General features: G+C 42.6%; 1 protein-coding gene across 1 annotated transcript in view; it reads right to left on the reverse strand.

Annotated features, from left to right (window-relative positions):
* The window catches only part of hspg2 (heparan sulfate proteoglycan 2), a 225,051-nt gene that overhangs the window by 30,307 nt on the left and 168,968 nt on the right, over positions 1-25,776 (reverse strand). The window contains 15 exon segments of the mRNA XM_046344359.1: positions 852-1,014; positions 1,256-1,516; positions 3,461-3,640; positions 3,883-4,078; positions 10,403-10,584; positions 10,763-10,897; positions 11,207-11,350; positions 11,810-11,945; positions 12,459-12,619; positions 12,868-13,003; positions 15,265-15,342; positions 17,976-18,118; positions 18,742-18,897; positions 19,117-19,239; positions 22,794-22,853. Coding sequence (XP_046200315.1) covers positions 852-1,014; positions 1,256-1,516; positions 3,461-3,640; positions 3,883-4,078; positions 10,403-10,584; positions 10,763-10,897; positions 11,207-11,350; positions 11,810-11,945; positions 12,459-12,619; positions 12,868-13,003; positions 15,265-15,342; positions 17,976-18,118; positions 18,742-18,897; positions 19,117-19,239; positions 22,794-22,853 — 2,254 coding nt within the window.

Here is a 25,776-nt window from a genome sequence, read left to right on the forward strand (position 1 = left end):
TCGCCGAAGTCGAGGATCGGTAGGATAGTCAGTTTTACGAGGGTATGTTTGGCAGCATGAGTGAAGGAGGCTTTGTTGCGAAATAGGAAGCCAATTCTAGATTTCATTTTGGATTGGAGATGTTTAATATGAGTCTGTAAGGATAGTTTACAGTCTAACCAGACACATACGTATTTGTAGTTGTCCACATATTCTAAGTCAGAACCGTCCAGAGTAGTGATGCTAGTCGGGCGGGCAGGTGCGGGCAGCAATCGGTTGAAGAGCATGCATTTAGTTTTACTAGCATTTAAGAGCAGTTGGAGGCCACGGAAGGAGTGTTGTATGGCATTGAAGCTCATTTGGAGGTTGATTAACACAGTGTCCAAAGAGGGGCCAGAAGTTTACAGAATGGTGTCATCTGCGTAAAGGTGGATTAGGGAATCACCCGCAGCAAGAGCGACATCATTGATATATACAGAGGAAAGAGTCGGTCCGAGAATTGAACGTTGTGGTACCCCCACAGAGACTGCCAGAGGTCCAGACAACAGGTTCTCTGATTTGACACACTGAACTCTGTCTGAGAAGTAGATGGTGAAGTAGGCAAGGCAGTCATTTGAGAAACCAAGGCTGTTGAGTCTGCCGATAAGAATATTTCGATTTACAGTCGAAAGCCTTGTCCAGGTCGACGTATACGGCTGCACAGTACTGTCTTTTATTGATGGCGGTTATGATATCGTGTAGTGACCAGCTCGGAAACCGGATTGCACAGCGGAGAAGGTACGGTGGGATTCGAAATGGTCAGTGATCTGTTTATTAACTTGGCTGTTACGTATTTGGACTGCCAGCTGTAAAGTGACTCCTGGCTCTCTCACCTCAGCACTCCGTCTTTGATGTGATGGTTGGGGGGCAGGGCTCCTCCCTCCTTCAGCCACTCCATGGTGGTCCCCAGGCCTCCTGCAGCAGAGCAGGTGAACTCCACAGCACTACCCTGGGCCTTCACCTCCACCTGAGGAGACACACGCACCGCTAGGGGCGCTACACACACACACACACACACACACACACACACACACACACACACACACACACACACACACACACACACACACACACACGCAGGCAGGCAGGCAGGCAAGTGCATTCACACACAGATGCACACACACATACACAATAAGGGAGTGTGTGCTTCACTGAAGGTGGTTTTTATGATAACAAAAACCTTACTGTAGACAAATTTCATCAACACAGAAGCCAGGATGTGACTGGGCTTACTTACATCTGACTGTAACCTTGGCATGTGCTTCACTGGTGCCCACTTTGTTGGTGGCGACACACTTGTAAGTGCCAGTGTCTTCGGCTGTGGCCAGGTTGATCTGGAGGTCTCCTGCTTGGACGTCAGCCCTGGTGGACAGGCTGCCGTCCAGCTTGGTCCACTGGAAGAGCAGGGGGGGAGTACCATGAGCCAGGCACTGCAGTCGGATAACCTCGCCCACACGCACTGCCACGTCGTCGGGCAGGGAGGTGGCATAAGGAGGAGCTGCATCACAGAGACATGAAAGGTTAGAGATACTAACGTGACTAGTATTAGGAATAGATGATGATGTGTGACTTGATTCAGGAAGCTGGACATTTGGAGCTATTTCCGACTTCACAGTAAGGCCGAAATTATTATCATTTTCTAATCCTTTTTCCTTCCGATATACCTTCTTTTTTTTTGGGGGGGGGGGGGGTTTTACCCCTTTTTCTCCCCAATTTCATGGTATCCAATTGTTTAGTAGCTACTATCTTGTCTCATCGCTACAACTCCCGTACGGGCTCGGGAGAGACGAAGGTTGAAAGTCATGCGTCCTCAGCCCAACCAAGCCGCACTGCTTCTTAACACAGCGCCATCCAACCCGGAAGCCAGCCGCACCAATTTGTCAGAGGAAACACTGTGCACCTGGCAACCTTGGTTAGCGCACACTGCGCCCGGCCCGCCACAGGAGTCGCTGGTGCGCGATGAGACAAGGATATCCCTACCGACCAAACCCTCCCTAACCCAGACAACAATAGGCCAATTGTGCGTCGCCCCATGGACCTCCCAGTCGGGGCCGGTTACAACAGAGCCTGGGCGCAAACCCAGAGTCTCTGGTGGCACAGCTGGCGCTGCAGTACAGTGCCCTTAACCACTGCACCACCCGGGAGGCCTTCCGATATGCCTTCTTGAACATGTGAACTTTCCTGATAAAATAATTGTAGTTGATCTGTAAATATGGATAAAAAATGTAAATAACAAGCCTAGTTTAGCCAAGGAGAAAGTATATAGCAATACAGGGAGTAAGACAGGATCCTTCCTGGCTTGCCATGACTGGCTGTGGTAATGAAGGGGCTAGATATGCCAAGAGATGTTTGGCCTGTCATATCACAGGCTTCTGCCTACATGTATAACATAATGGGGTTTCCCTGGTCAGTATATAGATAATAATATATGCCATTTAGCAGACGCTTTTATCCAAAGCGACTTACAGTCATGTGTGCATACATTCTACATATGGGTGGTCCCGGGAATCGAACCCACTACCCTGGCGTTACAAGCGCCATGCTCTACCAACTGAGCTACAGAAGGAGTTTGCTTCCGCAGATTTTTGGAAAGATATAGTCATGGCCAACTGCAAAAGCATTGCTACAGCGCTCAACAACATTGCTGCCCTGAATTTAGTGTAGGTTGGCATTTAATGTCATGAATCTTGACTTAGAGGCATCTCTGCAGAGTGGTCACTAGCTCGTGCAGCCACAAAGTCATAAAATAATTTAAAACCTAATCCTAACTTTAACCACACTGCTAACCCTAACCTTTAATTTTGCTCAGTTTTGCCTCTAGGGCAAGATTCATGACAATTAAAGGTCAACCTGCAAATTTAGCTGGTGCTAACGACAAAGCTCAGTTGGAGAAAGTTTAAATAGAGAGATTACTTTCTGCTGACTCATATGCATTTACATGGGTGGGGCTAAGCCTTAAGAGGGCGTGAAAGATGCTGAATGGGCGTAAACAAAGAAGAGGTCTCCAGCAAGTGTGAACATTCAGCAAAATCTTTCAAGAGCTTTTTTTCATACTTGTCCCCTGAGTGGTTTTACAGCATAACTTTCCCATGTTTCATCTACAGTTGATAGATTTTTAAGATATAAGTCTATATTTTTTATAAAATGTAAAAGCAAATCACTAAATTAGACTTAAGCTCGCATAGAGATGTGAGGTCACATTTACGCATGGTGAGACGTGATTCATGAGCTGTGTCATTGAGTTTTACTGGTGTTAATAATCTGTATAAGTCTCCACAATATTTCTGTTCAGACTGGAACCAGCAGTGATGAAACCCTAACCTGGACCCAGATCTCTTTGGTTCCAGACTTGTATAGCCAACACGATCACGATTAACAGGAGTTGGTTAAGAATTACAAAAGATTTGGGACGAGGCTAATAAAATCTGTTTATCAGACTCACTTTCCACATCCAGCATGATGGTGACCTCTGTGGTGCCCATGTTGTTGGTGGCGTTACAGATGTACTCTCCAGAGTCTGCCCGGCCAACACTGGGCAGGACTAGGGTGTTGTCCACTACCTTATGTCTCCAGGGGAGAGGGGCACGCAGCTTAGACCATGTGATCTTAGGGGAGGGGAATCCTTGGGAGGGAGGGAAATCACAATATCAGTGTGTAAAAAGGACTTAAGTGAATGTACATTATTTGTAATGCCAGTTGTATGGTCTTAGCAAAGATGAGGTGTCCATGACATGAAGTTCCTCTCAACTCTCATTTGTAGGATGTATTCTCTGTAATAACAAGTATCAGTACAATCAAAACCTGGGGAACTCTGTTAACTTTGCTTTAATAATCGTTAGTGTAATTTGGAAGTGCATCAGTTACCGTGAGCATCACATCTCAGTGTGGTGGTCTGTCCCTCCACCACCACCATAAGGGGTTCTGGCACAGAGGCACGTGGTGAGGTGGGCACCTGGGCACCCCCTTCCACGATCACTTCCACCCTGGTCTCGGTGGTTCCCTCGTTGTTGCGGGCCGTGCACACGTAGGTGCCACTGTCTTCTGGACGGGCCACTAGGACCTGGGAGGGGGAAGACCGTGTCGTGTCTTTTGGACTATCATTAATGTGAAGACTGTTACATTATTAAATCATTTCTCTAGGTGTAATTATTACGGGATTAAACTAATCACGTAAACATGAATTAACTAGGAAGTCGGGGCACCATGGGAAAATGTTGTTTAAAGAGTTACTATTTCCTGAATTTAACTCTCTTATTTTCATATCTTATTGATTACAGTCACTTATTCATGTATTACCTCATCAGTCATATTCTGAATGTCGCAAACTCTTAGATATCTGCACGAACCCTAGCATAAATGACGAATCATCGATATACCAATTGGCTTAATTATTTATTTACTAACTAACTAAATAATCACACAGAAGAACATAAAAACACACAGGAAAGGTTATACATATAGTGCTGGCGGGATTTTTTATGCACCGGCAGAAGAGAGATGCTACGTCTGGTAGACCGAGGGGTGGGGGTGTGTGTCTTTTTGTCAATAACAGCTGGTGCGAGATGCCTAATATTAAAGAAGTCTTGAGGTATTGCTCGCCTGAGGTGGAGTACCTTATGATAAGCTGTAGACCACACTATCTACCAAGAGTGTTCTCATCTATATCACTCGTAGCCATCTATTTACCACCACAGACCGATGCTGGCACTAAGACCGCACTCAACCAATTCTATTAGGCCATAAGCAAACAATACAATTCTCATCCAGAAGTGGAAATACTAGTGGCTGGGGACGTTAATGCAGGGAGACTTAACTTACCAAGTTTTTACCAGCATGTCACATGTGCAACCAGAGGAGAAAAAACTCTAGACCACCTTTACCCCACACACAGAGATGCATACAAAGCTTTACCCCGCCCTTCATTTGGCAAATCTGACCATAATTATATCCTCCTGATTCCTTCTTACAAGCAAAAACTACAGCAGGAAGTACCAGTGGTCAGATGACGCCAATGCTACGCTACAAGACTATTTTGCTAGAACAGACTAGAATATGTTCTGGGATTCATCCAATGACATTGAGGAGTGTACCACCTCAGTCATCGGCTTCATCAATAAGCGCATCAACGACATCGTCCCTACAGTGACCGCACGTACATATCCCAACCAGAAGCCATGGATTACAGACAACAGCTGCATCGAGCTAAAGGCTAGAGCTGCCACTTTCAAGGATGCTTATAAGAAATCCTGTTATTCCCTCAGACGAACCATCAAACAAGCAAAGCGTCAATACAGGGTTAAGATTGAATCCTACTACACCGGCTCTGACGCTCGTCGGATGTGGCAGGGCTTGAAAACTATTACAGACTACAAAGGAAAACCCAGACACGAGCTGCCCAGTGACGTGAGCCTACCAGACGAGCTAAATTCCTTTTATGGTCGCTTCGAGGCAAGCAACACTGAAGCATGCATGAGAGCACCAGCTGTTCTGGATGACTGTGTGATAACGCTCTCGGTAGCTGACGTGAGTAAGACCTTTAAACAGGTCAACATTCACAAAGCCGCAGGGCCAGATGGATTACAAGGACGTGTACTCAAAGCATGCGAGGACCCATTGGCAAGTGTTTTCACTGACATTTTGAACCTCTCCCTGACTGAGTCTGTAGTACCTACATGTTTCAAGCAGACCACCATAGTCCCTGTGCTCAAGGAAATGAGGGGTAACCTGCCTAAATGATTACCGCCCTGTACCACTCAGGTCGGTAGCCATGAAGTGCTTTGAAAGGCTGGTCATGGCTCACATCAACAGCATCCTCCCGGTTACCCTAGACCCACTTCAATTCGCATACCGCCCTAACAGATCCACAGATGACGCAATCTCATTTGCACTCCACACTGCCCTTTCCCACCTGGACAAAGGGAACACCTATGTGAGAATGTTGTTCATTGACTACAGCTAGGAGTTTAACACCATAGCACCCACGAATCTCATCCCTAAGCTAAGGACCCTGGAACTAAACACCTCCCTCTGCAACTGGATCCTGGACTTCCTGACGGGCCACCCCCAGGTGGTAAGGGAAGGCAACAACACATCTGCCACACTGATCCTCAACACTGGGGCCCCTCAGGGGTGTGTACTTAGTCCCCACCTGTACTCCCTGTTCACCCACGACTACGTGGTCAAACACGACTCCAACACCATCATTAAGCTTGCTGACGACACAACAGTGGTAGGCCTGATCACCGACAACGATGAGGCAGCCTATAGGGTGGAGGTCAGAGAACTGGCAGTGTGGTGCCAGGAACACAACCTCTCCCTCAATGTGAGCAAGACAAAGGAGCTGATCGTGGACTACAAAGGGGCTGTAGTGGAGCGGGTCGAGAGTTTCAAGTTCCTTGGTGTCCACATCCCCAACAAACTAGTTGTGAAGATGGTACAACAAAACATTTTCCCCCCTCAGGAGACTGAAACAATTTGGCATGGGTCCACCCTCAAAAGGTTCTGTGGCTGTACAATCGAGAGCATCCTGACCGGTTGCCTCACCGCCTGATATGGCAACTGCTCGGCATCTGACTGCAAGGCACTACAGAGCCTCCATTTGTTTTGTACACTGCTTCTACTCACTATTTATTTTATCTATGAATAGTCACTTCACCCCTACCTGCATGTACAAATGACCTCAACAAACCTGTACCCCTGCACACTGACCCGGTACCGGTATCCCCTGAATATTGCCTCGTTATTGTTATGTTTTGTGTAAATTTGTAAATTTTTCAACTTTAGTTTATTATTTCTTTATTTATATTTTTCTTGTGGCCTCCCGGGTGGTGCAGTGGTTAAGGGCACTGTACTGCAGCGCCAGCTGTGCCATCAGAGTACCTGGGTTCGCGCCCAGGCTCTGTCGTAACCGGCCGTGACCGGGAGGTCCGTGGGGCGACGCACAATTGGCCTAGCGTCGCCCGGGTTAGGGAGGGCTTGGTGTCCTTGTCTCATTGCGCACCAGCGACTCCTGTGGTGGGCTGGGCGCAGTGTGCGCTAACCAAGGTGGCCAGGTGCACGGTGTTTCCTCCGGCGCATTGGTGCGGCTGGCTTCCGGGTTGGATGCACGCTGTGTTAAGAAGCAATGCGGCTTGGTTGGGTTGTGTATCGGAGGACGCATGCCTTTCAACCTTCGTCTCTCCCGAGCCCGTATGGGAGTTGTAGCGATGAGACAAGATAGTAGCCACTACAACAATTGGATACCACGAAATTGGGGAAAAAAAGGGGTAAAATTCACCAAAAATATATATATTTATATATTTCTTTAAACTATTATTTCGTTTATTTTCTTAACTTCTCTTGGGCATTTGTCATTTTTGATGAAAAGCATGCCCAAATTCTACTCAAGGCCCAGAAGATAGGATATGCATACAATTAGTAGATTAGGATAAAAACACTCTAAAGTTTCTGAAACTGTTTTGATTTGTCAGGCAAAAACCTGAGAAAAATCCATTCAGGAAGTAGGATTTTTCCTTCTATGCCATTACAGTATCCATTGACTTAGGACTCAACATGCAGTTCCTATGCCTTCCACTAGATGTCAACAGTCTTTACAAATTGTTTCAGGCTTGTAATTCTGAGAAATTAGGGAGTAAGAGCTGTCTGAATGAGTGGACCCTGCCGTGTCACAGAGCTTTTTCATGCGCACGACCAAGAGAGTGCCTTTCCTGTCTACCTTTTATATTGACAACGTTATTGTCCGGTTGAAATATTATCGATTAACTAGGCTAAATACAACCTGAGGATTGAATATAAACATCATTTGACATGTTTCTATGAACTTTAAGGATAGAATTTGGATTTTTTGTCTACCTGTTGTGACTGCGTTTGAGCCTGTGGATTACTGAAGAAAATGTGCGAACAAAACAGTTTTCAGATATAAAGACAGACTTTATCGAACAAAAGGAACATTTATTGAATAAATAAATGTCTTCTGAGTGCAAACATATGAAGATCATCAAAGGTAAGTGATTAATTTTATCTCTATTTCTGACTTGTGTAACTCTTCTACGTGGCTGGTTACTGTTTGTAATGATTTGTCTTCTGGGCTATGTTCTCAAATAATTGTAAGGTATGCTTTCGCCATAAAGCATTTTTGAAATCTGACACGGTGGTTGGATTCACAAGAAGTTAATCTTTAAACCTATGTAAAATAGATCTGAATTTTTATAATGAGTATTTCTGTATTTGAATTTGGCGCTCTGCAATCTTACTGGATGTTGGCCAGGTGGGACACTAGTGTCCCACATACCCTAGAGAGGTTAACCTTTAGTAACTAGGGGGCAGTATTTTCATTTTTGGATAAAAAAATGTTCCCGTTTTAAACGGGATATTTTGTCACGACAAGATGCTCGACTATGCATATAATTGACAGCTTTGGATAGAAAACACTCTGACATTTCCAAAACTGCAAAGATATTGTCTGTGAGTGCAACAGAACTGATGTTACAGGCGAAACCCAGATAAAAATCCAACCAGGAAGTGCCCCATATTTTGAAAGCCCTACATGCCAATGACTCCTTATATGGCTGTGAATGGGCTAGGAATGAGCTTACGCTTTCTACGTTTTCCCCAAGGTGTCTACGGCATTGTGACGTCTTTTTACGCATTTATGTTGAAGAATAGCCATAAGGGACCACATTGAGCAAGTGGTCTCATGATGACTCCCGCAGAAAATCTTGCGTAAAGTACTGAGGTAGCCATTTTTCCAATCGCTTCTTATGAGAAACCAATTGTCCAAACGGATATAACGAATAGATATGTGAAAAATACATTGAGGATTGGTTCTAAACAACGTTTGCCATGTTTCTGTCGATATTATGGAGCTAATTTGGAAAAAAGTTTGGCGTTGTAGTGACCGCATTTTCCGGTCGATTTTTCAGCCAAACGTGAAGAACAAACGGGAGCTATTTCGCCAACAAAAATAATATTTTTGGAAAAAAAGGAACATTTGCTATTTAACTGGGAGTCTCCTGAGTGAAAACATCCAAAGTTCTTCAAAGGTAAATGATTTCATTTGATTGCTTTTCTTATTTTTGTGAAAATTTTGTCAGGACAAGATGCTGGAATATGCATATAATTGACAGCTTAGGATAGAAAACACTTTAAAGATTCCAAAACAGTAAAAATATTGTCTGTGAGTATAACAGAACTGATATTGCAGGCGAAAGCCTGAGAAAAATCCAATCAGGAAGGGACTCTTATATAGAAAGCTCTGCGTTCCTATGCGTCCCTATTGAGCAGTGAATGAGATATCAACAAGATTCCTTTTTCTATGGCTTCCCTAATGTGTCTAGTGTCACAATACATAGTTTCAGGCTTTTATTTTGAAAAATGAGCCTGAATGACAACATTGCGTCAGTGGTCAGCTGGAGGCTCTCAGAGTGTTTTGTGCATAAAAGACAAATGCGGCCATTGTTTCTCTCTTTCCTACTAAGAAGCCACCTGTCCCGGTTGATATATTATCGAAAAACACCTTGAGGATTGATTATAAAAAAACGTTTGCCATGTTTCTGTCGATATTATGGATCTACTTTGGAATATTTTTCGGCGTTGTCGTGACCGCAGTTTCCGGTGGATTTCTCAACCAAACGTGAAGTACAAACGGAGCTGTTTCGGCTATAAAAATAATCTTTATGGGATAAAATGAACATTTGCTGTTTAGCTGGGAGTCTCGTGAGTGAAAACATCCGAAGCTCATCAAAGGTAAACGATTTAATTTGATTGCTTTTCTGATTTTCGTGACCAAGCTGCCTGCTGCTAGCTAGCCATAATGCTATGCTAGGCTATCGATAAACTTACACAAATGCTTGTCTTGCTTTGGCTGTAAAGCATCATTTCAAAATCTGAGATGACATGGTGATTAACAAAAGGCTAAGCTGTGTTTAAAATATATTTCACTTGTGATTTCATGAATATTAATATTTTCTAGTAATATTTTTTGTCCCTTGCGTTATGCTAATTAGTGTTAGTTGATGACAATTCTCCCGGATCCGGGAGAGGGAGTTCCAAGAGGTTTTAAGACTTCATATGAAAAACAATTCTCTCATTTAGAAGGCTAACATCACACTACATCTTCTCACTAATAGTTTTATATTTAATCATATACGTTTCCCCACATTTGGATGTGACCCTGACAGCTGGGAAATATATAAATGAAGGGATAATGTTATGTTGTCCTATCGTCTTTAGTTACATCACAAATTATTAACAAATTCGACAGGATTGTTCTTTAAATACCCCAGCGACCTGTCAGTTACTGGCTCAAAGCTCTTAACCACTAGGCTACCTTTCGCCTGTACAGTACAAAAGATCAGTAAAAATGAACACAGATCCAGTACAGTACCTGCATGACAGCGTTGGACTCCATGGGCACAGGACTACTCAGCATGGTCTTGCGGGCGTTGTCCAGCCTGTGCCATGTGACAGATGGCCGTGGCTCCCCGGAGGCCTGGCACTCCAGATTGATGGGTTCACCCACCTTGACTCGCACAGGCCCCTGAGGGGTGACAGTCGCTACGGGAGACTCTGGAAGGAAGGATGACATCACCCAAATAAACAACCTTTCCTTTACCATGACAACCATCAAGGTGGGCCCTTAGTTCATCGACAGAGAGTAGCTGCTCATACTGAACCACACCATAAACATCAACAGCATACAGTATTTGTGTGTGTGTATGTGTGTGTGTGTGTGACTACACCATACCTCTGACAATCAAAGAGACCATGCTCTGGGTGATTCCAAACAAGTTGCTAGCCACACAGCGGTAGGTGCCCTGGTTGCTAGGGCGGGCATCAGTGATGATGAGGACAGAGCCGTAATGGTCAATCTTCACATTGTCTACAGAATGACAGGTTTTATAGGGAATAATTTAGTCTGTCAAGTACATCTCTTACAAGCAGCAACTGTGTGTGTTAAATTAAAAACGTAGCTAGAAATTAAAGAACAGTAATTGGATACAGACGATATGTTGTCATTACTGAATGTATTGCAGGTAGTTTGCATGTGTGGATAATGACGTGATTCTGACATCTGACAAGAATCGGACTAAATGCCTTTCTGCTGTATGGAATTGAATTGAATGATTCAGTATCCTCCAGTTGGAGAGTAACAGTGTAACAGTATGTGTGTGAGGGGGAGGGGCCTCACCAGGAAGGGGCTGGTTGTTGGACAGTTTCCACTCCAGGCGAACGGGCTGGGCTCCACTGTAGACCCTACACTTGAAGCTGGCTGACTCTCCCTTTCGCACCGCTGCACTGTGGGGCTCAATGGAGATGATAGGGGTCTGCAGGCCTGCTCCAGGGAACACACACCACCACAAACATTACAACAGGACAATGTTTCCTCTACTCACTCAAGTTCTAATCCTACAACATTTACAAGAGGGTGTACTGTAAGTACAAGATCATGATACTTTAGGTCTATGGCCTCCATTGGAAGCATTGGAATTTAGAAGCAAATACAAACCATGACAAACCAGAAACCCAGGAAGGTTTGAACCAGGATGAGATCATGGCACAGTGTGGAAAAGTAAAGCATACACTCTTGAGGTCACTTTAAGGAGGGTTGGAATTAAACACAACTGGAAAAGTAATACTGTACATGACGAAAGGCCACTAAATAAATTACACAGATGTTCCTACTGCGTATACGTCGGACTGCTTCACCACCATCCCCAGTGATATCAGTAGAGAGGATAGTTCCATTGTCAAGCCAGTGTACTGTCACAGAGAGAATAGCTTGCTGACTTACGAGAGGAGGTGGCTGTGACTGAGACAGAGACTGAGGCCTGACGGACAGTTGTACCAGGCCCTGCCTCCGCACGACAGATATACTCCCCAGAGTCATCTGGGCTGGCAGAGAGGATACGCAGCTGGGTACCCAGAACCTGTTAGGCACAATGGGAATTATCCTGCTGAATATTCAGCTGAAATAAACAGTCTTCATTAAAGGGATAGTGCGACATGTTGGCAATGATTTTGTTCTACTTCCCCAGAGTCAGATGAACTCATGGATGCCATTTTTATGTCTCTGCTTTCAGTTTTAATGAAGTTGAAGGTGGTTTCTGATGCAATTTAGAACTAGCGTTAGCACAATGACTGGAAGTCTGCAGAATCAACTAGCATGCTAGCTAGCAAAATGTCCCACTATCCCTTCAATAGATTTTTCATAGAGATTTGACTAGCTGAGCATCCTAAACAGTAATGATACCATATCATCACGTGGCTACAGTACATTTATGTGAACAGTTGGAAGCATTTGTATGTTAGAGGTAAGGTCCCAAAGTTCCTGGGTTTTCAGAAATCCATGTTGGGAACTTTGGAAAAACCAAAACCTGGGAATTTTGGTAAAGTTTCCAGAATTGTTCAACCCTAGTAAGAGAACATGTGTATATTCCAACCTGGTGATTGGCAGACAGGCGTCCACTAGACCTCCTCCAGGTGACAGCAGGTGGGGGGTTACCAGGGACAAAACAGTTAAGGTCCAGAGACTGTCCCTCCTGGACGTCAGCTATGGAGGGCTGGATGGTGATGGCTGACGAGATGGTGTCTCCTCCTATTGCTACACAACCACAAACACAGGACACAGACATTTACTAATGTTAAATTACTATCAACGCACAGCGGCAGCAAGCTCTGGGGTACAATTACCTGGGTCATGCCCATTAGGGAGAAAACATTTTGAAACAGATTAAAACATTGACGTAATCTGAACTATCTTTCCAATAAGAAACAGCTGTTTCCGATTTACGTTGCGAAACTTTTTAAAACGAGTGCCCTACTGAACATGACCTTGGAGTGACCTCTCACCTCTATTGACAGTGACCTCGATGCGAGCCTCTGAGGACCCTATGGAGTTGGTTCCGACACACAGGTAGGTGCCAGAGTCAGAGGACTTGATGTTGGGGATGAGAAGGGTGCCAATGTCTGTACGCTCCATACGGGTCTAGAGAGGACACAGCAACAAGTATGGAGAGGGATGAAGAATATGTACCAATGGCCTTAGACACAATGCACCACTGTGGTACGAGCTACACGACAATGTGCATGACAATGATAATGTCTCTACCTAAACCCAATACAAAAACATCATACGTACAGCAGATTTCTTACCTCTGGACCAACACCTACTGTTTAAACATTGTATAACCACTGTGTAAACCCACAAAGGTGCAAACAATAGACACACTTGATATAATTTCAAATCAATACAAACAAAAGCACAGCAGGGTGGATCTTCAGCATATACAGAATATAGCATTGTTCAATGGTGTGTGCGTTCTAACAACGTTTGTATTATGATCATTAAAAATGGCTTTTCAGTTATTGCTGTGCTTTGCATTAAATAAAACAATAAAATCTAACCAATTCATCATTGGTTGAAGAGAAAAGTAATGTTAAGGTATATAAACATTACTATAATGATTTCACAGTTAAAAATGTTAATTTGACAACAAATAATGATCACTATTGAAACAGTTACCAATGACATACAGTAGGTACACTACAGTAGGTAGTCATACACTACAGTAGGATACACTACAGTAGGGGACACTACAGCAGGATACACTACAGTAGCATACACTACAGTAGGGTACACTACAGTAGGATACAATACAGTAGGATACACTACAGTAGGTAGTCATACACTACAGTAGGATACACTACAGTAGGATACACTACAGTAGGATACACTACAGTAGTTGGTCATAATCTACAGTAGGATACACTACAGTAGGGGACACTACAGCAGGATACACTACAGTAGCATACACTACAGTAGGGTACACTACAGTAGGATACAATACAGTAGGATACACTACAGTAGGTAGTCATACACTACAGCAGGATACACTACAGTAGGTAGTCATACACTTCAGGAGGATACATTACAGTAGCATACAGTACAGTAGGTATAGTAGCACATGTTATTGTATACTTTTGTATACTTAAAATAATTGTTGTTGAGTTGTTAAAATGATTCAGTACAATGATGACAGGACTGGGAAACTGTTAGGGAATTGACATATTAGACATAGTGCTTTGAGCCAATACAATGCTTTCAAGCAATACTACAAAGCTCCTCTGTACAGTATGAAATCCCTGGTAATGCATTACAGATGTTAACTCGTACTTACAACCACTCACTAAATCAAGGCTAAGCAACTACTTTACACTTTAACTATAATGGACAGAGTGGACCTTAATATAATTTACAACCTTACAACCATAGAGTATTACAACCATCAACGTGAACAGTGGCCAGTGTTACAGCTGAGAATAGAGTACACCTAAAGACATTATTTAAAGGGGTGTGTCTAGACTCTAGAGAGAGAATTTAAAGGGGTGTGTCTGGAGAGAAAATTTAAAGGGATGTGGCTGGGCTGGGTGGATTACAATATCCTAGGGGTGGTGGTAGTGTGCCTTCCATCCGTGGACAAAGCTGCTTAGCTCCGGCCTAGTCAACCGTGAGGGCCTGGCTAAAGTGAGCAGTGGCTGAGGCAGAGCCGGCTCAATGTGTGTCTGAACCCATTCACAAGTTTTCAAAGCAACCCATTTGCTAAAGTACACAGAATTTCTGCGTGGCCGCACGGCAGAGCCTGAGTCCCCATGGGAAAAGCTGACACAACGCTGAAGCTGTCTGAGGCAGAACAAAACAGAACCCTGAGCATCGGCTGGCGGAGGAGACACGAGGTACGGAGGGACTAACCCAAAGCCCCTCGAGGTGACAAGTGCCTGGCATGAGTAGCCAAAACCTTTTTTACAAATCGATACCTGGAGCCAAATATAAATCCAAAAATAATATTGTGACAGGTATTAATTATATACATTTTCCCCCCATCTCTAACGATGGTGGATAAATTAGAAAATGAAGGACATGGATGGATGGATGGAACATTTATAAAACTAAAACAACTAAACCATGCCATAAGTAGAGCTTCACACCCGGCTTGCTATTGTTGTTGTTGATGATGTTTTTACCAGTAATACTTAACTACTATTTCTCATGGAGACTTTGTGAGCAGCTATATGCTTGTAGTGAATTAATGGCAGTTACTGTGTGTGATGATGAATCAAAGACACGTTTGATCATGCATTTAGTTGACAGTGTGTTTAGGCAAGGTCAGTAGAGGACAACAGGTGGGAAGTAAGAGACGAGACAGATAGATAGACAGACAGACGTAAAGACAGGACAGATGGACAGACCTGCAGCTCCTCAATACGTCTCTGTAACACATCGAGACTGTTGCTTTTAAACTGATGGAAACCGTGAGAAGGAATGGCCTGAGCAAAATGTCAAGGAAAAAAGGGTGGGAATAAAAAAAAGGGAGGAAGGAAACACAAGAAGGAAAAAAACAATGAAGATTGGTCAAAATACTGTACACCAGAATTCACTTTTTCACCAACACAACCCTTTCAATAGCATGGTGAGATACCAGCACTAAATACTGTATACCAGGGATGTCAAACATATGGCTCGCAGGCCGGATCCGGCTCACGAGGGGGTCCAATCCGGCCAAATAAAACCAAATCCAAGCTGTGTAGAAATGGTAATTGATCTATATTCATAGAGTTTCTTGACTATCCAGCTTGCTAATAATCACTAGACAGCCAGTTTTTTCTAGAAACAATGGATAAAGGACAATTTTTGGCAAATTTGGACAGCAAGGAAATCTAACACATTTTTCGGACCTTGTTGAAGACTGAATGCGGCCCCCGGGGCAAAGTGAGTTCGACACCCCTGCTGTACACAATACATACAGTGAGTGAGTTGAGAAAGAATTCATACCCCTTGACTTATTCCACATTCCTAAATTCGAAAAGGAATCAAATATTTTTTTGTTCTCCTATCTACACACAATACCCCATAATGACAAAGTGAAAACATGGTTTTAATAATGTTTGCAAATGTATTGAAAATCAAATACAGAAATATCTTATTAACATAAGTATTCACACCCCTGAGTAAATACTTTGCAAACGCACCGTTGGCAGCGATTATAGCTGTGAGTCTTTATGGGTAGGTCTATTTCACACCAGGATTGTAACATTTTTGCTCTGTCAAATTGGTTGCTGATCATAGCTTGCTATAGATTTTCAAGTAGATTTAAGTCAAAACTGTAACTCGGCCACTCAGGAATAATTCAATGTCATCTTAGTTAGCAACTCCAGTATATATTTGGCCTTGGCTAGACTGTAAACTCTCCTTCCAGACTCATATCAAACATCTCCAATCCAAAATCAAATCTAGAATCGGCTTTCTATTCCGCAACAAAGGCTCCTTCACTCACGCCGTCAAACTTACCCTAGTAAAACGGACTATCCTACCGATCCTCGACTTCGGCGATGTCATCTAGCTTCCAATACTCTACTCAGCAAATTGGATGTAGTTTATCACAGTGCCATCCGTTTTGTTACCAAAGCACTTTATACCACCCACCACTGCTATGCTCTAGTTGGCTGACCCTCGCTACATATTTGTCTCCAGACCCACTGGCTCCAGGTCATCTATAAGTCTATGTTAGGTAAAGCTCCGCCTTATCTCAGCTCACTGGTCACGATAACAACACCCACCCGTAGCACATGCTCCAGCAGGTATATCTCACTGGTAACCCCCAAAGCCAACCACCTTCTTTGGCCGCCTTTCCTTCCAGTTCTCTGCTGCCAGTGACTGGAATGAATTGCAAAAATCACTGAAGCTGGAGCCTTACATTTCCCTCACTAACTTTAAAAATCAGCTATCTGAGCAGCTAACCGATCGCTGCAGCTGTACATAGCCCATCTGTAAATAGCCCACCCAATCTACCTACCACATCCCCATATTGTTTATATTTACTTTGCTGCTATTTTGCACATCAGTATCACTACTACTTACACACCATCATCTGCTCATCATCATCTGCTCATCTATCACTCCAGTGTTAATCTGCTAAATTGCAATTACTTTGCTACTATGGCCTATTTATTGACTTACCTCCTCATGCCATTTGCACACACTGTACTTAGACTTTCTTTTTTTCTATTGTGTTATTGACTGTACGCTTGTTTATTCCATGTGTAACTCTGTGTTGTTTCTGTTGCACTGCTTTGCTTTATCTTGGTCAGGTCGCAGTTGTAAATGAGAACTTGTTCTCAACTAGCTTACCTGGTTAAATAAAGGTGAAATAAAAATACAATAAAAATTGTCCTGCTGAAAGATGAATTCATCTTCCAGTGTCTGCTGGAATACAGACTGAACCAGGTTTTCCTCTAGGATTTTTTTTCATTTTTTATATTTTTATTTATTTAAACCCCTGAGCAGTGTCCTTCCTCTCTGGCAACTGAGTTAGGAAGGACACCTGTATCTTTGTAACAACTGGGTGTATTAATACACCATCCAAAGTGTAATTAATATTCAACTTCTGTATTTTTACCCATCTACCAATACCCCATCTACCCTTCTTTGCAAGGCATTGGAAAACCTCCCTGGTCTTTGTGGTTAAATCTTTGTTTGAAATTCTCTGCTTGACTAAGGAATCTTCCAGATAATTGTATGAATGGGGTACAGAGATTAACTAGTCATTAAAAAATAATGTTAAACACTATTATTGCACACAGAGTGAGTTCATGCAACTTATTATGTGACTTGTTAAGAAAATGTTTACTCCTGAACTTATTTAGGCTTGCCATAAAAAAGTGGTTGAATACTTATTGACTCAAGACATTGTAAACATTTTGAAAAACATAATTCCACTTTGACATTATGGGGTATTGTGTGTAGGCCAGTGACAAAGAAAAATCTATTTTAAATTCAGGATGTAACACCACAAAATAAAGGGCTATAAATAAATTATTTCTGAAGGCACTCTATGTAGCTACTCTTAAGATCAGTATATATCCTAGACAGAAAGTATCAGGTAGAAAGGACCACTGTTTACCTGCGGAGGAAGTTGTCCTCCCTGTTTCTTCCAGGTGAGTCCGGGGCTGGGCGTGCCTCCAGCCCGGCAGTACAGCCTCAGCGTCTCCCCCTCATGGATGTCCACTCTCTGGGGGCTCACCTGCACGTGGGGCAGGCTGGCACCTGAAGCATTTAAACACACAGGAAGAACACAGAATATGCCCAAATGAGGACCCAACAAGACTGGTAGACAATATGGGTTGTCACTAGTTACCACAGCCACAAAGTCAAAATGGGCAATATTGTAAAAATTCATGAAAACAAAAATGTGCTTTTTGGTCTTAATTTAAAGTTAGGGTTAGGTATAAGGTTAGCAGTGAGGTCAAGGTTAAGGTTAGGTTTAAAACAGTCAAGCTGCAGAGGGGAGGACGGCTCATAATAATGTCTGGAACGGAGCTAATGGAATGGCATCAAACACATGGAAAGTAATGGCTTCAGCCATTACTACGAGCCTGCCCTCCCCAATTAAGGTGCCTCCAACCTCCTGTGGTTTAAAATCATATTTTAAGAAGATAAATTGAAGAAGTAATTACTTTGTGGATGTGGTAACTAGTGATGAACAACAATATTGGGCATATTCACAGTTGAGATAAGTACACACAACTCAGACCTCAGAGCATCCATAAATCCTTCAACGATCTCAATAGAAGACTTGCGCAACAACTTGAGTAAAGCGTGTAGATCTCAAGTAAGAATACCACCCCATGAACCTGTGACATTGGCCTGCTGTTTGTGTTGAGACCCACTGTGTACGTAGAGGACAGCCCGTGCTGTGTGTTCTCCATGGGTGTTGAGGGCCTTGCAGACGTACTCCCCCTCATCCCCCCTCTCCACAGCAGGGATGGTTAGTACTCCTCCATGGACCACAGCATTGGGGCTCATTCTGTTACCAGGACCTCCACCTAGAAACACATAAGATTACCCCCCCCCCCTTTTGTCAGTTATGACATTATACAGTGTGAATGTATACTTCTATAAACAGCTATTCAAATACAGGATTACAACAGGGTGTTATACATGCAAATGAATGTGTTGCTAATTGACTTAGCCAGCAATTGACTAAACTAATTGACTGGCTTAGTTTATGCTGTAGGTGTACCGCTAGCTACAGCCTTCCTTACCGAACCACTCGATGGCAGGGGTCGGGTTGCCAGTCACAGTACAGCGGAACTCAGCGCGGCCTCCTTGCTGGATGGTCAGGACAGGTGGAGTGGCGGTAGCCACTGGCTCGGCCCCCTCGGCAGCTACAATAAGGCAGAGAACAGTTAGACAGACCCCAAAGTATGGGGCGTTTATGTTCACAAAGGGCAGGGGCTTTTCTGCAGAAAGGGGCTTTAACATTTTGCGGGTATTAATGGCTAACAGACACATGAGGTTGGTGGCACCTTAATTGGGGAGGACGGGCTCGTAGCAAGGGCTGGAGCGGAATAGGTGGAATGGTATCAAATACATCAAACGCATAGTTTCCATGTGTTTGATGCCATTCCATTTACTGCTACCAGACCAGTACTTTACAGAATCAAGTGACATCAGTTTAGTGTACATGTTGGCTGTAGATCAGCAGGGCTGGGTCCTGACTCACTCAGGCCAAGACTGTGTCTATGTGTCAATGTTAATGAGGGAGGGCAGAGAGAGGGTGGTGGGACAGGGCTGGGTACGTGGCCTACGCTTAGAAATGACCCCTTGGCAGCCAGGGCCCTCTCTGCAGCCGACACAGATGAGAGGTGGCAGGTTTGCATTGGCAGGGCACATGACTCTCTGGGCACAGCTCTCTGTGCCAGCTTGGCTGGCCGCTGATCCCCAGCCACATTGAATCCCATCTGATCCCAGGGCGACAGAGCAAAATAAAGCCCCCTTTCAGCGTCCAGGGTGGACTATCAGGCTAAGCTCCGAGATAAGCCCTGGTCTGGGTCTGGGACTCACTTGACCTGAGAGAGACTGACTATATTTCATCATCTTTGTTTTCTGAGAGGCTGGGCACTGACTAGTACACTATCTCAAATTGATCTAATGATTTAGCTTGTCTCAATATTGTCTGAACTGTGTGAAATTAGTAATATAGAATAGAGAACTTCAGTAAGTAGGTGGTGAGGTTACAACAGGCCATTAAGTATAGAGTATACCTTATTGAAACATTCACTGTGATGGACGGTTGAAGGATGATATCTGTCGAGGGGGAGGTGAGCATGATGAGAGGAATGGCAGATAGTTCTCCCCCTGGGCTCCAGAGAGCTAACAGCCATGATCGTGATGTGGTGTATGAGGCACAGTATGATGTTTGAAGCACACAATGACAGCTATTCCAGACCAGTGTGTGTCCCTGTGTGGGACTGTCAAGCAGAATGCAGATGGAGAAAGTGTGGGTGGTGTCTCCTCTGTGTTGAGTGCTGATTGAAGAGAACAAGCTAACTACTCAAGTCTAGATAGAATAATAAGACAGAATGTCATATTTAGTATGTAGTATTTAGTATGTAACATAAAGATGGAGATCTGATCTCGGTCAGATGACTGTACTAAAATGTGCATTAGTTGTTGTCGTACACTAGTGTGGTGTTAAAAAAGTGAGTGTGAATGTCTTGTACAGATGGAAAACCGGAGGGGTCCTGAGATGAAGTGCATGAGGGACTTAATGGGTGAAAAGTAAAGTTGGTAAATGGACTCAACATTTGAGAGGAGCTTCCCACATGAATGAGCATGCACCTGCACCTGCACCTGCACCAGTGGACCCATACCATAAGTAGCCAGACGAGCCAGGCAAGACCTAGTAATGCTCATGTACAATCTATTCGGTATTATCATAACTAAAGTCTACATGGTGTCAAGAGTATTATGAACAGATACAGTTGAAGTGGGAAGTTTACATACACCTTAGATAAATACATTTAAACTCAGTTTTTCACAATTCCTGACATTTAATCCTAGTAAAAATGCCCTGTTTTAGGACAATTAGGACTACCACTTTATTTTAAGAATTTGAAATGTCAGAATAATAGTAGAGAGAATGATTTATTTCAGCTTTTATTTCTTTCATCACATTCCCAGTGGGTCTGAAGTTTACATTCACTCAATTAGTATTTGGTAGCATTGCCTTTAAATTGTTTAACTTGGGTCAAACGTTTCGGGTAGCCTTCCACAAGCTTTCCACAATAAGTTGGGTGAATTTTGGCCCGTTCCTCCTGGCAGAGCTGGTGTAACTGAGTCAGGTTTGTAGGCCTCCTTGCTCGCACACGCTTTTTCAGTTCTGCCCACATATTTTTTACAGGATTGAGGTCAGTGCTTTATGATGGCCACTCCAATACCTTGACTTTGTTGTCCTTAAGCCATTTTGCCACAACTTTGGAAGTATGCTCATTGTCCATTTGGAAGACCCATTGACTGATGTCTTGAGATGTTGCTTCAATATATCCACATCATTTTCCGTCCTCATGTTGGCATCTATTTTGTGAAGTGCACCAGTCCCTCCTGCAGCAAAGTACCCCCACAACAGGATGTTGCCACCCGCATGCTTCATGGTTGGGATGGTGTTCTTCGGCTTGCAAGCCTCCCCCTTTTCCTCCAAACATAACAATGGTCATTATGGCCAAACTATATTTCTTTCATCAGACCAGAGGACATTTCTCCAAAAAGTATGATCTTTGTCCCCATGTGCAGTTGCAAACTGTAGTCTGGCTTTTTTATGGCGGTTTTGGAGCAGTGGCTTCTTTCTTGCTGAGCGGCCTTTCAGGTTATGTCGATATAGGACTTGTTTTACTGTGGATATAGATACTTTTGTGCTTGTTTCCTCCAGCATCTTCACAAGGTCCTTTGCTGTTGTTCTGGGAATGATTTGCACTTTTCGCAAACAAAGTACGTTCATCTCTAGGAGATGCATCTCCTTCCTGAGCGCTATGACTGCTGCGTGGTTAATACTTGCGTACTATTGTTTGTACAGATGAACGTGGTACCTTCAGGAGATTGTAAATTGCTCCCAAGGATGAAGCAGACTTGTGGAGATCTACAATTTTCTTTCTGAGGTCTTGGCTGATTTATTTTGATTTTCCTATGATGTCAAGCAAAGAGGCACTGAGTTTGAAGGTAGGCCTTGAAATACATCCACGGGTACACCTCCAATTGACTCAAATGATGTAAATTAGCCTATAAGAGGCTTCTAAAGCCATGACATAATTTTCTGGAATTTTCCAAGCTGTTTAAAGGCACAGTCAACTTCGTGTATGTAAACTTCTGACCCACTGGAATTGTGATACAGTGAATTACACATGAAATATTCTGTCTGTAAACAATTGTTGGAAAAATGACTTGTGTCATGCACAAAGTAGATGTCCTAACCGACTTGCCAAGAAATGTGTGGGGTGGTTGAAAAACGAATTTCAATGACTCCAACCTAAGTGTATGTAAACTTCCGACTTCAACTGTATTATCATGATACTGTATGTCAACATATGTTTTCAAGAGAATTGTCTATTCATATACTGCATGTTTGAGGAGACAAAATGCAGAGCAAGCAATAAGAATTGCATCTTTACATTTGAATAAATACCTCTGCAGATGCATTCTAACCTATAGTACGTTGATAGTTCAGTTAACCATATAACCATATAACCGTATAACCCTATAACTTTATGTGAAGTTTGAACTGTATGTAATACCTATGGTTGATTGTACATGGGCATTACCAGACCACCACATCCATGCTGAAGGCAAAGGTAGATGAATGCATGCGTGACAGAGAGAGGGAGGAGCCCTCCAGGGATGAGGTGGAGGTGTGGTGGAGAGGTGTGGCCATGCCATGCCCACTTACGCTTTCTATGTCCTTCAAACATTTCATAGGCTGTGTAAAACGTCGGAGTCTGTGAGGCCTCTGGAAATGGGGAAAGGAGGAAGGAAGGACAGGACAGGACAGGACAGGCAAACTGACAGGTGAGTCTCCATGGCAATGATGGAACACTGGCATTGGAATCATCATCCAATGCACCTCCCACTGAGTCTGTGGCTCAATCAGTACTCAGAATGCTGTGGTCCATCCAAGTACTGCCTGGTGTTTCTTATGCCAGCAATTTTCCAAAATGCACAAGACACAACAATACAACAGCGGAATGATCGGCAAGGAACATAAACATAACATAACTTGAACACAATAGGCGCCACCTTTCCCATCATGTATTCAAAGTATTCACATCGTTTCTCCAATTCAGATCAGGAAATATAATTGGGCTATTTAGAACACTAGCCCATGTCTTCAAAGAGCTCTGTCAATTTTCTGGGATTTAGAGACACGTGATATTGAGGTCCTCTGATCCAGACATTACATCCCATGCAGGCTAAAGAGTAAGAGGTGTCTTTTTTATGATGGACATAGATGGTGCTATTGCATTCATAGTTTTATATTCACAATCATCACATACTTACCCTTGGATACAATGTTAGTAATTGTGTGATTTCCGGGATATGGTTCTGTGGATACTGGTTAAGATTAAGGGCATATCACCTTGGAGATTGTGCCATTGTGTTCATACAACATACAGTGCTGTGTTTAAATATCTTCTCTTCTGTATAAAATGTGTTACTGATATGAACTCTGGTCATTTGCTGGTGTAACAGTCAATGTGTCTACTCAGCGAGAGAACCTTTGGATTTAAAGTCAACTAGTTCTACTTCACAAACATGCACAGAACACAATGAGACAAGAACACAACAATGAAAACGGTATGGTCGGACTGAGTACAAACAAGCACAAAGAGAACTGAGAGCCACATACAGAGCATGCAGGTTAGTAGTTACACAAACTAGTTGTAAAAACTTTACTTCCATTGATTGAACCATTCGATTTGTTTTAGAACAGTTCTCAAGAATGGTTCTCTTTAATGTTTTCAACCATATACAGCTTGTGGTTTAAACAATGGTGGGTTGGCTTATCCTTGACAAGTAGGCCATAGTGACGAAGGGTCTGATAGTCATTAATGCCATTACATCAACACCTTACAAATGACTTGATTTACAATACATCCAAAAGAAATTATGTACGAAGGTCTGGTGCCTTGTACCCTGAGGGAGGTAATATCTTCTGTTCCATTGAAATCTCACTCCACATGACTCTGTCATATCTTTGGTCTCTATCACTACTTTAATCAAATGTATCTCTTTCACAAAAATGTTCACAGTTAAGATAAATAAAATACAGTGTGATATTAGTATGTTACATCAGTTAGTTATTTTTAAAAATCTAATCAGTACATAGTATAGTGTAAAGTACAATCTCTTTGAAACAACACCTTTGGATATCTAGATGATTTAAATACAGTGTAAAACAATAGTTCTAAAAGTTTAAATGAAAAGTTCAAACTAAAATAACATAGTAGCATGATGAGGCATCTCAAACGGTCTGTGGATTGCGCATTCTGTCTCTATCGGCCCACTAGCGAGATTTGAATTGGCATATTTCAGCCACCGAATCTCTCTTTTTTCTCTTAATAAGATACAGTATATCAACAACAACAAAATATATTTAACAAATGTTTGATGACAAACATTTAAAACATAAAAATGCAAAGACAAAATATTGAAAATTATTATAAAATTTGATCTGTTCTCAAAATAAATGTAAACCATGCCTTTATTTTCAAATAAATGGATGAGTACTGCCTGTTCGCTCAAACCAATTACTAGCCAAGAAACAAACTAATATATCGCTATATAAATCTAAGTATGTAGTCTTTTATTTAACTTTGATCAAATTTGATATATTATGTTTGGATAACATTTAGGTTTAAAAAAGTGAATCAATTAAAAAAATATAATTTGTCCTTGATTTTAAAAATATTAAAATCTTGAACTGCAATACAAATTTGATACAACACGTGTGACATACGCAAGTTGATTTATGAAAGCCTTGAAATCAAACTAGTCTCAATGATCTTTCACATTTCAAGTCAAATCTTCAACACATTTCCTTTGAGTCTAATTAACACTTACTGGATAGTACGATGCAAAACAAGACGCCTTACTTACAATTGGCAATGCAATGCCTTGGACCCTCTTACTACTCCCATCCAGATAACAGACAATAAAAGCAGCCATAGATAGATATACTACTAACCTAAAGTTTAAAGTTCAACCACAGGTATCTTCTGCTACAAGGCTGATAGCACCATTGTCAACATTAACATTCATCAAAACAATCAGGAAAGAAACAAAGGATCTGGTTTTTATACAGAGTGGGATTGCTTCTGTTCCGATGTGATCCTCACGTCACCCTCGAGAGGGGGTTGAGATTGGGATTGTGATTGTGTAAATAGAATCAATTTCAGTCATTTTTACTATACTGTAAGTGCATTTATGCCTCGGTGGTGATAGGCTGAAGTCATTTTTGAATGTTGGTACCTCCCAGTCAGTCACTAAGCACCCATCTTGTCATCCATGTACCTCATCAACCACTACAGCTCAAGGAGAAACCACCACCAGTCCCAGCCAGGGTTACAGACTTCAGGAAAGATACCAAATAACCAACACCCTGCTAGTAAGGAAATAGGCAGAAACTAGTGTAGTAGTGATTGAAAAGTTACCATTGAGGACTACTGTGTGCTATGATTTCTTGGACAAACCATACACATATCTTACAATTATGGCCCTTTTAATTATTTTTCCTAATAAAATAATTATATTATCCACAAGCTGTACATTGCCCCTGGATCCATAAAGATTTTACACAGAGTAAGATGGACAAATCAATGTTAGAAAGACAGAGACACCAACATCAGAAACAGGGAAACAAGTAGCGTAGGGAG

The sequence above is a fragment of the Oncorhynchus gorbuscha genome, linkage group LG03 (genome assembly GCF_021184085.1).
Source record: "Oncorhynchus gorbuscha isolate QuinsamMale2020 ecotype Even-year linkage group LG03, OgorEven_v1.0, whole genome shotgun sequence".
NCBI classification, from domain to species: Eukaryota; Metazoa; Chordata; class Actinopteri; order Salmoniformes; family Salmonidae; genus Oncorhynchus; species Oncorhynchus gorbuscha.